The sequence below is a fragment of the Uranotaenia lowii genome, chromosome 3 (assembly GCF_029784155.1).
Source record: "Uranotaenia lowii strain MFRU-FL chromosome 3, ASM2978415v1, whole genome shotgun sequence".
NCBI classification, from domain to species: domain Eukaryota; kingdom Metazoa; phylum Arthropoda; class Insecta; order Diptera; family Culicidae; genus Uranotaenia; species Uranotaenia lowii.
This window is the reverse complement of record NC_073693.1, coordinates 191,362,593-191,376,617: the sequence shown is the minus strand read 5'-3', so window position 1 is coordinate 191,376,617 and position 14,025 is coordinate 191,362,593. Positions and strand designations below refer to the sequence as shown.

The 14,025-nt window shown below is 37.2% G+C and overlaps 1 protein-coding gene across 1 annotated transcript in view; it reads left to right on the top strand.

The window, feature by feature from the left end:
• Positions 1-6,636, top strand: part of LOC129758377 (neuroligin-4, Y-linked) — a 260,978-nt gene extending 254,342 nt beyond the window's left edge. The window contains exon 11 of the mRNA XM_055755884.1: positions 4,319-6,636. Within this exon, the coding sequence (XP_055611859.1) occupies positions 4,319-5,175 (857 nt within the window). The 3' untranslated portion in view covers positions 5,176-6,636. The remainder of the gene's footprint in view (positions 1-4,318) is intronic.
• The last annotated feature ends 7,389 nt before the right edge of the window (positions 6,637-14,025 follow it).

Genomic DNA, 14,025 nt, shown 5'->3' with positions numbered 1-14,025 from the left:
ATCGCTTTTTTTTTACTCCGACGAAAATGCTTCTAGTTCATTCACGGGTTCAAGTTTCGTTCTAATTTTAGGAGCATAGAAACTTGAAGTTACACGCTGTCAGAAAATGTAAAAGAATGCGAGTTGCTAAGTTTTTCCAAAAAGATATGGTGAAAATAAGAAAAAGGGATCAAGTATCCCCACTCTCCCCTATAGTTTGCAATTTAGATGCATACAATTTTTCGTGCTATTTATTCCAATTTATTTGTTTTTCGCATTATTTTTTATTAATCCCCCCCTTGTGATGTCTCAACTCCGAGTGACAAAAGAAGAATTGATAGATTTCAACCATTTTCGTTGCGATAGAAGGCAAACCATTACATTTTTAAAAATATTTGATTGCGAATCATATGCACATGATGGTTTGGAGAGTAGACTAGGCGAAACTGTGGGGGAGATTTGGATTGCTGATCGTCTTTTCCTGTTTTCTTAATATCTTTCAAGAACTACTTACCAATCAATAAACCTACTAAAATCTATTTTTTTTTCGCTAAAAAAACAGACTCTTAGTTCTATGATTATAAACAACTTTTGTCCAACGAAAACAAAATTAAGTGAGAAAATTTATTTGGCAATTTTTTTTAAATTGGATAACCACAGGAGCTATGGAACTTAACATTCAGCACTTTTTCGGTTGTAGTTTTTAAACACTTTATCCTGTTGCATAGGTAAATCTTCATTTCATTTTTGTTGAAATAAAGAACTGAGATATTTCAACGCATATGAAAAGTAAATACTAACATATTTTTCGGATTGCTGTCGTTGTTTTCCAACTCCGCCTGTAGACGAGGTTTATTTTTCATTTTATTTAATAGGTGTTTTTAAAAAAAAATCTATGGTAAACTGCAAAAAAAGTAAAATATTTTGGTTTTTTATGCAATTTTTATTAAAATTGTCAGAAAAACTTTCTCAGTGAAATTTTTTTTCCGTTGCAAAAAAGTTGCCTATAATCATAAAACTTATAGTCTGTTTTGTTTTCAGCGAAAAAAGGGGTTTTAGTAGGTAATTTTTTTCTGAAAGATATGAAGAAAACAGGAAAGGAAGAAAAAGGTAATACGTAATCCAAATCTCCCCCACAGTTTCGCCTGGACTACTACTCTACTGTAAAATAGTCGACGGACGGACCTTCTATTTCTAGAATTTGATTTTTTTTTCTAGAATTGTTTGATTTTTGCCAAATAACGAAAAACGGTTTCGCTATTTCCTGCGCTCCTGCTTCTAATTCTCGGGACGAATTCGGATAAACTTTATCAATTTTTTTTTTCAAATACCCCAAATATATGATGGAAATCCTCCATGGCTGCACGGATTTACCACAGTTTCTGCCTTTGTACGGCCTTACTTATAAGAATTATTTAGATTAATAAGTCCGACAAGTTTCCACAAATACCCGGACCCCAAATTATGTTTGTTGCTGTAAATAAATTTTGGAAGAACGAGTTAATCAGGTGGACTAGTTTACTACAAGTTTCCCGACATCCGTGTACCTAGCCAGCTGAAAACTGTTTGAGCATTCTACGAAGAAACACATCTACCTGTTGGCAACTTTTGGAATTCGAACCCAAAGGTTTTCTTGCCGATACCGGAAATCGAGCTCAGTACACCTGGCAACCCAAAAAACCAGACTCGCACCAACCTATCCGTTAGACCACCTCGCAAAGTGGTTCAAAATTTAAAAAAGTAGGTAAAAATTAATAAATTGCATCTTTCATGAAGATTGTATGCGAAAAGTTGAAAAAAATAAGAAATTTCCAAAACAGGTTTTTAGCCTCTTACTGGAAAATTGAGTTATTTTCATTTACATATGAATATTTTTGTTCAAATTCAGGATGGGCTTCCAAATTTCTTAAGGTTAGTTCCATGAACATTAAAACAGGTGCTTTAAGGTGAATTCACCTATATATCGAAGCAATCAATACTTGATTTCGCCAACATTTCCTGAACATTAAAATTTTCATATTTGAACCAAATATGAATATTTAGGATGTTTTTCATCTCAAATCTGTAAAATAGATTATCATATATTACTTCAGTATAGACATTAGACTGCCCCGAATGACCCAACTTTTGAAAAAGTTATACGTTGCAGGCTAAAATTGATCCTAGGTCTAGTACAAGATCTCATGCCAAATTTGAGATAGATCGGACCACGGGAAGGGGTCGCTCAACGAGCCTGAAGTTTGTATGGGATTTTGAAACATTTTGTTCGAGAGGAACATGAAAAACCAGTTTTTCGTCAATTACTTTTTCCTCCTTTGACCGATTTCTTTCAAAAACGGTTTTTTTTAAAGCCTAAACTATGGCAAATATTTCATCTGAAGGTTGCATTTCAATTGAAGTTAAGATAAAAAAGTTATTAAGCTTCAAAAGTTGGCTAACTTTTTTAAGGGTGACATTCATCACTGTTTTAATTAGGCGACTAAATGTCCGACCAGACTCAATGTGAAATGCATGCCGTTTCGTCAAATAATGACCGATTTTTACCATTGTTGTTGCGTTCGATTGCAATTTTTAATGTTTTTCTAATATTTGAGTTTGGATAATATTCACTTGATAGTTCGGAAAGAAGTAAAGGCGGAAAAATGCTTGACAATTAAAAAAAAAATAGCATAACCACAGGGGCTTAGGAACATGACTGGACAATCGTGACACAATGCCAATAAAACAGTTTTCCATCAATAGCTTTGGTTGCCGCCGGCCGATTTCTGTCAAAAATAATTTTTCTAAAAGTTGATTTCTGATTTTGGGCGGCTTCCTGGCCAAAAATTTTACAAAGCCTCTGGTCGGGTTGATGTCCCCGCCAAGTTCAAATTCGATTTTGCCGATAAGTTGGCAAGAAAGTGTTTGGTCTGGCAAGGTATTTGCAGCTGTGGACGAAAAACCCCGGTTTTTTTGAAAAATAAGACCATGGACTCGGAAATGTACAAGGAGGCAAAAAACGCTTATCGTGCCCTGAAAAATGGTGCTTATACTGCCCCAGGGGGGGTTCTCATTTTGCCCCTACAGTGGTTTTCAGCTTTTGGCAAATTTTTTTAAAATGCCATTTTATACGTTTTTATCTAGTTTTTCAAGTTTCAGCGAACTAAGAAATAGACTATATAAGTGTTCGAACACAAAACCATAATGCAATTCACATATTAAAGCTGTTTTCTATGATTAAATAAGCGTTTTCCTTAAGTTGGCCATTATGCCCTTATCTCCCCTTCTCATCATTTAACAAAAAATTTAGTTATAATTTAGATATTTTTTGAAAATCAGGACATTTTAAGGGCCATTTTTAAAAAATCAGGACAATTCAAGCGTTTTTGAAAAATCAGGACGGCCTCTTGAAAATCAGGACAAATCCTGAAAAATCAGGACAAATCCTGAAAAATCAGGACAAATCCTGAAAAATCAGGACACCTGACACCCCTGCTGGAGAGATCTATCCACACTGAACCTCGAAAATACCCAAACTTGAGAACTTTCCCGATCAACTCGAATGAATCTGCCTTCCTACAGTTATGGCTATTGGTGGCATAGCCCAAAATTAAGCTCTTAAAGAAGAATTCGTCCCCCATAATCTGAAACCGCAATAAAATGGAAATCGAAATAAATAAAATCCTGCAGATACGGGAATCACACCCATACCTGCAACGGCATTGCGATTACCATCTCAGGTTGCTAATCGCTCGACCATGAGAGAGGCAGCTACATCATCGTATATGCGAGACTTTCTGCGAATAAAGCGGGAACAAAAGTAGTCCCCAAAAAAAAACAGTTGTCCGCTTTGAACTTATCCCCCAAACCTAAACCTGCCACGAAGGAGGTAATTAAATCAAATTCGCTTACTACACTTACTACTAAATCAAATTCGCTCACTACAAACTACTATTGCCGTCATGTCACATAGTGAACTTGAACTTGACTGCTATAGATGCAACTGTCCGTTAACGTGTTAAAACTTTAAAGTGTTACAAAAAAGTAACGCCTTCCAAAATATTAGAAAAGGAATTAAAAAAGTGATCTGCACTCCATGCGCTATCATAAATTTTTGTACGCTGCTAAAGTTTTTTTCCTAACTCTTGCAGCACCGTTTTCTGTGTTTTCTGTGATTTTAAGATATTTCATAAGACGTAATGAAAGCGCACTAGAGAAATGATGATTTACCAAACTCGAGGGAATATTCTAATGAGCAAAGCGAGTGAATCCATAAAGTCGTATCTAGGAGCTTGAGAACCAGACTGAAAAACAAACTTTGGTGACAATCATGACCCTTTATGATTATTTATCGTTTCAGATACGAAACCGAAACTGAAAAACCATTACCGGGCGCATCGATTGTCGTTCTGGTTGAATCTGGTGCCCGATTTGCATAAGCCCGGCGGCGACGACGTTCCGAGTTCACACCACGAACTTCAAGACGACGACGAGGACAACAATGTTCCGGTGCCAACGGTGAAGCCATTAAATCCTCCCCTGCGGAATGCCCCGAATGCCAATTCCAATTTTTCCTTCTTTACCACGCAAGTGTTTTCGCTGTTGAATTTTTCCACTTACGGGATTAACAATGGCACCAACCGTCAGAATGTGCAAAAGCCAATTCCAGTGACAGCCGAATCTTCCGACGGATCTGCATCGGCTGCTGGAAACGACGAGGACGGAGCTGGATCGCCACAGGAGGATGGCTTCGCCGCCTACAGCACTGCCCTCAGTGTCACGATAGCAATCGGATGTAGTTTGCTGATATTGAACGTGCTGATTTTCGCCGGTGTTTACTATCAACGTGACAAAACGAGGTTAAACGAACCGAGAAATAGTAAGAAGCGTAACGAAAACGGTCAGATGCCGAATAATATCTGTGGCGAGCTGGAGAGTCTCACCATTCACACCAAGAGCGATCCGTCAACGATTCTGGGCCATCACCATGCCTTGCAGCATCACCAGCTGCCGCCTCCGGAGTTTGCAGATTTACCCCAGAGAGCGCCTCCGCCTCCGAAGCACATCAAATCGGTTCCGGACGGAACGATACTCTCCCAGCATGCGCTTCAGCTAATTGGCAGCAATTGTGGCACACTGACGAAGAAGAGCTGTGTCAAGTCTAACCTTGCCACATCCAATCAAGCCCAGAATGCGATGGACGAGCTGCGGGTGTGACGTTAAGTATCCTTTGCCATCGAGGACCAGTCTCGATGTGAACGCCACGAGCATCAGCACCACCAGCACCAACAACAACCACAACAACAACAGCAACAACAACAGCAACAACAACAGCCGCAGCATCAGCACCAACACCATCTGCATCACCACCATCATCATCACCATCACCACCACCAAGCTCATCAGAACCCTCAGCATCAGCATCAGCAGCACCAGGAGCAACGTCAGCAGAGGCACCAAGAATCTCCTCAGCCTGCATCCTCCGAAAACCCTACAGCTGAAGGTGCTCTGTGAAGGGAGGGGAAGACTTCCATCCACATGCTTCCAGAGCAGAAGGGAATAGAAGACAACAACGGCAGGCAAGTATCACGCTACACAAATACTCCTCCAACAACACGGCTCGAAAAGCTTTGCCGGATAGCATTATCAATTAATTCATAATTGATGAGCGTACTTAGGTATAAATAAATAATTAATGTGTAAATAATACATAAATAGACGACCTCACTGCACACCAGACAACTAACTGTCCCCCAACTCCCTCTGAGCACACGAAAAATCACTCGATTTACCATCTCGTTGTCCCCTGAGCTCGTACTTTGTTCCAATCTGCTAGCAATTTTATACTCAAAAAAGTAAACGAACAGAACAACAGATCACGGTGAATAATGAATTGCAAAAATACCAACAAAAAACAGCACCAGTATCAGAAGCGAAAGAAGACGAAAGGCGTGTCTTGTGCTCCAAAGGAGCCGGCAATTCCTTCCGATGATTCCCGAAAGGACCCTCCGCAACACTATCCTTTTACGTTGTCCTACTCCGTTCTAAGTATTCCATGCCAGGCTGCCGAAAATGAACCCGGCCAGAAGATACGATATAATTCATCACCCAGACAACCGATTCGACCGATGGGCGAACCTTTGGTTCCTTCAGTGTCCCACCCTTCCTCGATTCCTTCCCCGAACCTCCACCCAACCCCTCTTATTAGCAACAACGATGAAGTGGCCAACAATGGGGCCCACGGTTAAGGACAAATGAAAAAATTAATAATTAACAACCACCCGCCCGAAGATGCTCGACCGCTTTTCTTGGACCGCTTCGATGACTGACCTTCGACTTCGATGGGTGGCGGTTGGCGGTGTTGATTCGTAATCGATCATCTGGCTTATGTGCGGAGATAATCCGGCTAGGCTCCGGTGAAAGTTTGACAAGGCTCGCCAAACAGACAACACCGAGAGATTAAACGCTAATATGTTGTTCCCTTGATGGCAAAACTGAATCTTTCATATGATGAATGATGTGAAGTTGGCAGTAGTTTAATTGCTCTTTTGAGTTTCCTGATGAAACTTGGACAATGGAAACAATTCACTTAGTAAAATGAAACTACCTGAAAGAAAAGTTTTGTGAATATTTTTTTAAAGTGACACTTACCAATATCTTGTAACTATGTCGAACACTGCCCCATTTAAAAATGTTTTTTTAAATCGTTTCATCGAAATATTTTCTATGAAGGAAATGAAGTAAATTTTATAATAATTCATGAACAAATTTTAAAAAAAATTCTTTATCGGTTTTTGTGTGAAATGTGAACAATTTCTACTTTATTACCGGTATCTACCGGTATATCGGCCGGCGCACACTTTGTTCAGTCATGATTTTGATTTTTCCAATTTATACTACAGAAGCATAATTTTTGCAACTCATTATATTTTATACAAATAACCAGCAAATAGTACATACTCTAATATGCTCGGGACCTTGCCGCGAGCAGACATGGTATAGGATTCAAACGCTGGAATTTGTTTGAAATAGGGTATTTCATAAGTTTTTTCGTTCAACAGAAATCATCTGTCCCATAGCCTCGGTGCCGGCTATACAGCTTAGGAGCTCTGGAACTAGCAAAAACTTGTTGTTTGAGGTTACGTTTGGATGACTCATAACTAGGCAACACTTTCGGGATATCGAAGTAATATTTCAGCAATCTTCATTTAGTTTTTCGTTTAATAAAAATTAAAAATTCTGGTATGAGTCTTGACTTCCCTGATGACCCTTAACCGTAGGGTCCGATCGTGTGCTTCACTCCAATGCTTGATTTGAAATTTGTGGAAATTTTTGACCGTATTTGCTTCTTTTTCCACCAATCACACACAGTAATTTTTTTAATAATCAACGGTTTTTTCAGCTATTAATTTGATGATGATGGATTTTGAAGGAAACTGTTCAAACATATCTTTTTTTTGCATCGTTAATATCTGAAAATGCGTAAGTTTTAAATTTTTGGAAAAAAATAGGTCGGTGATTACTATCTATAGGCTGCAAATCGCTGGGAAAACTTTGAATATCCGATTACTAGTAAATGAGATATCAGCAACAGAAAGTGTCCCATTTCTAAAAAAAACTAAGCTTTATGTGATGTCTTCTGTAAAGTTGCATAAAAAACCAATGACTACAACTGTGTAGAAGACTATTTGGCTCCATCTGTTTTTATGTGTAAATTATGCAAAAAAAACCCAAGCAACCAAAAGTATCGTTAAAAGATCAAACACAGCTAAATCAGCAGAATCAATGTGCTGAAGTTCGTTTTATTCAGCCCAAAACTTAAATACTTATTGAAACTTTGGAGTTTCATTACAAATTTGAACGGCCTTCTTTTCAGCTCACAAATAATCGATCAATCAGCAAAAACAAAAAACAAATCTCTTCTCTCCTCTCTTACTTCGGTAACCACCAGCCCATGTGGTGCTACCGGTTTCTCGGCTTCCACCTTTATTCCTCCTATCACCTCAATTCATCTGACACATTATAATTGCTTTGTTTTTTTTTAATTTTGTTCGACACATGCCGGCACGCATGCCAGTAGTTCTCTGCTACATATTCGTTTTATTTGCTTACTCAAGCGATCAAACAAACTAATGAAAAAAACTAGTCCTGAAACCAGATTTGATCCGCGACCCTTCGAGATGATAGCCAATCACGCTGCCACGAGGTCACGCCTAGATGTTGCCTTACCAGCAGCTTAAATTCGAAGTGGTAATAAGCTTTCCAAGAATACCTGCAAGAACAGCCAGCGGCTAGAAGCGAGGACGCATGTTAATTTTAACTCAGAAACATTACGAAACGGCATTTAAATCAAACATCCGTTAAATCTATATCGGTTTAAAAAAAAATGGAATTTCATGTTTATAACTTTTAAGCATTAAATTATACATATTCTTGATATTATCTAGATATTCAATTCATGATTTGCTTCAACTGACTTTCAATGTGTGATTAATTTGTGGTAAGTAAATACAGTTGCACGAAATTTTTCAAAGTGAAAAAAATTACTCTTTTAAAAAACAATCCTTTACGAGTTAGCTTTAAGTTGTTCCAATTAACAAAAATGATTTATTGATTATATGCCCTTTTGTGATGTTTGTTCACATTTCATATTCATGAAACGGCGGACATGTCTCAAAAAGGGCTATTTGGGGAACTTCTTGAAACTTCGAGTCCATTGAAGGCTATTTCAGATCCAATTTGTGTCTATTATACTGAATGAATGCGATTGATATGTCACAAAAAAGACTATTTGAGAATCTTCTTGGGACTTCAAGTCCATGGAAGGCTATTTGAGGAACTTTTTGTAACTATTTTGCTCGCATTCGAGAAAATTCGGCACCAATTTCCTTTGGAACCTTTGTTCAGCGAAATTCGAACTTTGGAGGCACGCGTTTAAGTAGATATGGGACATTTGGTTGCTTGGGATGACACGTCCTAATTTTGGATTTAAGATTATTAAGGCGCATAGTTTTATGAGTACTTTTGCTGAAGAAATCATTTGTCTATGGCAGCATCCATAAATTACGTAACGCAAAAAATGCACTTTTTTGACCCCCTCCCCCCCGTATGTCACAAATCGTCACGCTTGGACGTACCCCCCTATGAAAATAACGTAACGCCGATAATTACCCCCCCCCCCCCCCCGCCCATCTTTTCATGTTTTTGAATAATGGTTTTCGATGGTAAGAAAAGATTTTAATATAAAATTTATCAACGTTCTTCGAAACGAAATTAATATCTATCCAAATCGCTTCTTAGTACTCATTGATGATAACTCTCTGATAAAATAAAATGATTGTCTTATTACTAGTTGTTCTGTGCTTGTTAACTGATGATCTACCTTGTTTATTTTAAATTGTTCAAGGAGCAAAATAAATTAAACAATTATGTAAAATATACTCCACTAAGTATCCACCATGCGTCGGAATAACCAAAATTGCATGTTTTGAATTAATTGAGAAAAAATAGTAAAATTTCCGTCTTAAGGTTGAATAGAGTTCTTGGGGGTAAATGTACAATGTACATATCTAATATTCGGTTTTCTAGCGATTATTTCTTGGATATCCAATACACAGTTTAAGAAGTCTATCTCAGAATCATTAAAAAGGGAAGGATACAAACCAATTTAATCATGTTGAAGCTTACAAATTTTAAGCTGATTCTGGTGGGCTTATCATTCTGCAAAAATTGCATGACATCATAATAGCTGCGATTAACCTGAAATTTTTAAGGAAAAAATCGTTACGTAACGATGAGCATACCTCCCCCCCCCTCCCCTATGTCACAATTTGTTACGCTCGAGCTTACTCCCTCCCCCCCTAGGAGCGTTACGTAATTAATGGATGCCCCCTATCTCTCATAATACCTTCGTAATTAATTTTGTCACGATAAAGTTCCGTCCTGGACCATTGTGCATTGTATAGTAGACTGGGTCTTTTTGGAGTCATTTTCGAATTTCTCAAACCCTAACTCATCCACAATTTATTTTAAGAACCAAACGTTTACATGAGTTCGTTTAAAATTTTGGGTTTGAATGGATTAGTTAAATATTTCGTGTCTCAAAATCTACAACGTTTTTGTTTCTTCTGTTGATCCGAGCCTGCTAAGCATTTTTATGCCAAATTGTGAATTCTAAAAAGGAAAATTTTCGCTAAAGATCTTTGACGAAGACCGTAACTTCGTATCTTATTAAGTACAACAGTCATAACCTGTTGAATAGGTAGGTATATCTTTTGGAATTTTAATCAACGAAATCAACTGACATCACTGCTGGTGCCTAGCGAGATTATTTGTAATGTAGTCCAGGGATGCCAGGTGGTTTTGTCAAAAATCAGGACAACATGAAGAAAAAATCAGGATTTTCCAGGACACCACTAACTCTGCTTATTTTGCATAAATAAACATTACTAAATTACATTACTAAAATAAACATTACTGCATTTTGCATAAACGAACATTACTGTATGTTCATGCGTATACCAACACGCTTGAAGAATATTCCAGAAAGTTCAGTTACTAGCATGTTCCATTATAGAAAATTCCAGAATATTCCATTACTTGCATGTTCTACCATGGAAGGTTCCAGAATGTTCCATTTCTATATGATTGTACTGCCCGAAGTTTCTAGAAATTTCCAAAATTATTTTGGCTATGAGAATCTAGAATATTCCAATAGTAAATGATGTTCAGAATCTCGAAGATTCCAGAGTCTGCTCGGTATTTGAATAGAACTTTGTATAGCCCTAGAAATAAGTATTATGCCGCATTTCAGTATGTGTTAATCCGTCTTTCAGGGAACATTTTTCCAACCTTCAGTGAGTATAAGTGCAAATAAAGTGTTCTCAAATACATAAAAGTGGTTTTATGAATCCAAGTACCACGAAAGTTATCCTTATCAACATCAGTGAAGTTACCAGAACTTTGGACTGTCGTCGATGTTAGAGTTACCAGTACTCTAACCAAGATTTCCTATCAACATTTGAGTTTTCCGTTTCCTGCAACGGAACACTATCGGTTAAACTATTTTATTACAGATTTGTTCGATATCCTGATAATTTAACTGTTAATTCAATCAAAATAGAGATATTTTTTGAAAATCAGGACAATGCAGTACATTTTGAAAACCATTTTGAAAAATCTGGACAAATCAGGACAATTTAAAAAATCAGAACGGCCTTTCGAAAATCAGGACGAATCCTGATTTCTCAGGACACCTGGCACCTCTGATGTAGTCATACAATATTTCGGGTGGCACCAACAGTGATGTTAGTTGTATTATTTAAAACTCGGAAAACGGGATCATGGATTGTTAAAGGCCTAGAGCACCTGTATCCGTGGTCCAAACAGCCGGTTTCGACTCAAATTCCGAACAAGCAACCGCACTGGTGGACCATTATACCAGTTTCAACTAAACTTTTTTTAGAACTGATATAAGGATTGATCCGAAATTGATGATATTTGGATCCAATTTGACGGAGTTCTAAACCTGCTGACAGTTAATGTAACACGAGTGGCATTGCCAGTATTTTCACTGGATTGGATCTTATTTCTTTGTTCCAATTCTTGTATAAATTAGACCAAGAATAGACCACGGTTTCAGGTGCTCTTAGAAGTTAAAATAGCTCAATGATATCCCGAATAGTATTGCACCATGAAAAAACCATGATTTAAAATTCACAGACCAAATATTGTATGGTTGATACAATGGTTATTATTGTCCACAATACCTTGAATGCACATTGCAGTTCATAGTTTTCGACCAATCATTTCATCGTTAACCATGAAAAAGGGGTATTGGTACGCGGTACGTGACCATGAAAAAAATGGCGATTTCCCATACAATGAAGTATGATGTATTTACTTTAGTTCTAACGGTTATTGTCATGTTCATAGTGATTTCACATTCCAGCACAAGTTTCACTTTCAGAAGGGATCTAGAATCTAGATCCTAAATTCTGGATCTTACATTGAATTTCATTGTTTAAATGGAAAATCAATGTTTCATCGTTGTAATGCCGCGGTCTTGGCTATTCGGGGTGTTCTACGAAGTTTCATTATTTTGAAATGCGCATGTTTGCTGTCAGTTTTTTCTCATTCAATTCACTCAAAATGGGAGATAATTTTTCTTTCCCTTTAGTTTTTCATCTAATTACAGTGACGCCTTCATAAAAGTTGTAGGTAATCCAATTAAAAAAAATGTAGAAGACATCAAAGCTCTATATTTTACTTTTTGTACTTTAGTTTCGAGTAATTTTATTGAAAAAAACCCGATTTAATACACTTATCAGTGGATTGGAGGCTTTCTTACAGAGTGTCAATTATCTTTGGAAATAAATGACACAATAATGGATTCCTTATTTCTGAATTATTTATTATTAATCTATAAAAAAGATTATGATTAAAGAAAATCGATAGCAAAAATTACTAAACTCAATATAAAAAAAGGTGCCCAGTACGTTTTTTGGAGGATAAACGAACTTATATTCAACGAGTTCATTTATAATCCAAATAATTCAAACTGTTAAAGTTTGAGAGCCACATATCTCGACGCTCACTAGTGGTCAAGGGGTTAACCTCCTAAACTCTCATGCTAGATGGCGTGGGATCGATTCTCTGCTGTTTTATGAAATTTTTGTCAAATTTTTGATCGCCTTTGTAATTAATTTAGCAATTGCTGGCTACTGCTGCTGAGCAAATGGCTACCTTTTTTGGAGCCAACGTAAGCATGATATGTTCTATGGAATAGAAAAATTTTAAACAATTTTGTTTTTTTTTTGGTTTTGAAATAAGTCCTACAGGAAAAAAAAATGCAATTTTTTGATACTAAATTCATCAAAATCGTGAAACCTAGAATAGGAGTTAATGTGTTAAGAACGTTTTTATGGAACATACAAATTCCCGGACATCATCGTAACTCGTCGAGCTGAGTCGATTGGTACCTATAAAGTGGGGTCTTGGACCCTTAATTAATGATATCCCCAACTGACCGTTCCCTATGCCTTTCTGTAAGAAAGCCAAAAAGGTATGCATTCAGACAGCAACATCTCTGAAGGTTGATAACGATTGAAAACAGGAACATATGCATTTGAAAGGGCAAATTTTCAACTTTCCCGGGAATTGTAAATTTCCTGAATTTGAAAATTCATAAGAGTCATATTGACAATTATTTTGAACGAAAAAAGCGACTCATAAGACATGTCTTGTTAAATTTATATTAGTTTTATCCATGAGTGTAAATGTGTACGGTCAAAATTATTGAAATCTCATGATTGCTAGGGATTTCCATTTCAATCAGAATCGCTATTTTAAGACAAATCATCCCAACTGATCAGGGGAACCATCAGCGGGTCATTCATGCATCTTATTCGAGCACATAACCCACCCGCTTCTATTGTTCGTCGAACCTGAAGGTAGGCTAACTTTTGCAACCATTATTGGCGGGATTCAGCAAATGTTGCTACCGGTTCAATTCTTCCTTTCTATGGAAGTGGGAGTGAGCACAAAAAAAGCGCCAGAGTAATTATCGATCTTCTGAAATTGGAAACTGTTGTTTCTTGGATAAAGCCATTAGTGGAGACTTTATTGTTAGCCATGATTGGTGCTGAGTAATTTCTTTTTTTTTGCAGTTTGGTGCGGGATGTAAGATAGATTGTTTATTTTCTCGATGTGGTAGGGAAAGTTCGAAACTTCCCTAATTAAAGATTTTGAATGAAACCAACAGAAGCGCAAAAAAAACGATTGAATGGGCAATTAATTCTGGGAAGAGGATAGGTTGAAGCTTAAGCTCATCTTTGAAATTCGAGAATCTAATTGATTTTTCTCTTCTAATGGTTCTTTAAATCCATAGGTTTTGAAACCATTTTTTGAATCCATTCTTAGAAGCCAGCTGAAATAGCTGCCTAAACTCGAAAATGGGAAATCTCTCATCTTTATCTTTTCCGAGAAAAACTACGAATCATAAAGACCTATCCTAGGTAGGTATTCAAAAAGCGCTAAAGATAATTGCCCGAAAAGCCGTAGGGATAG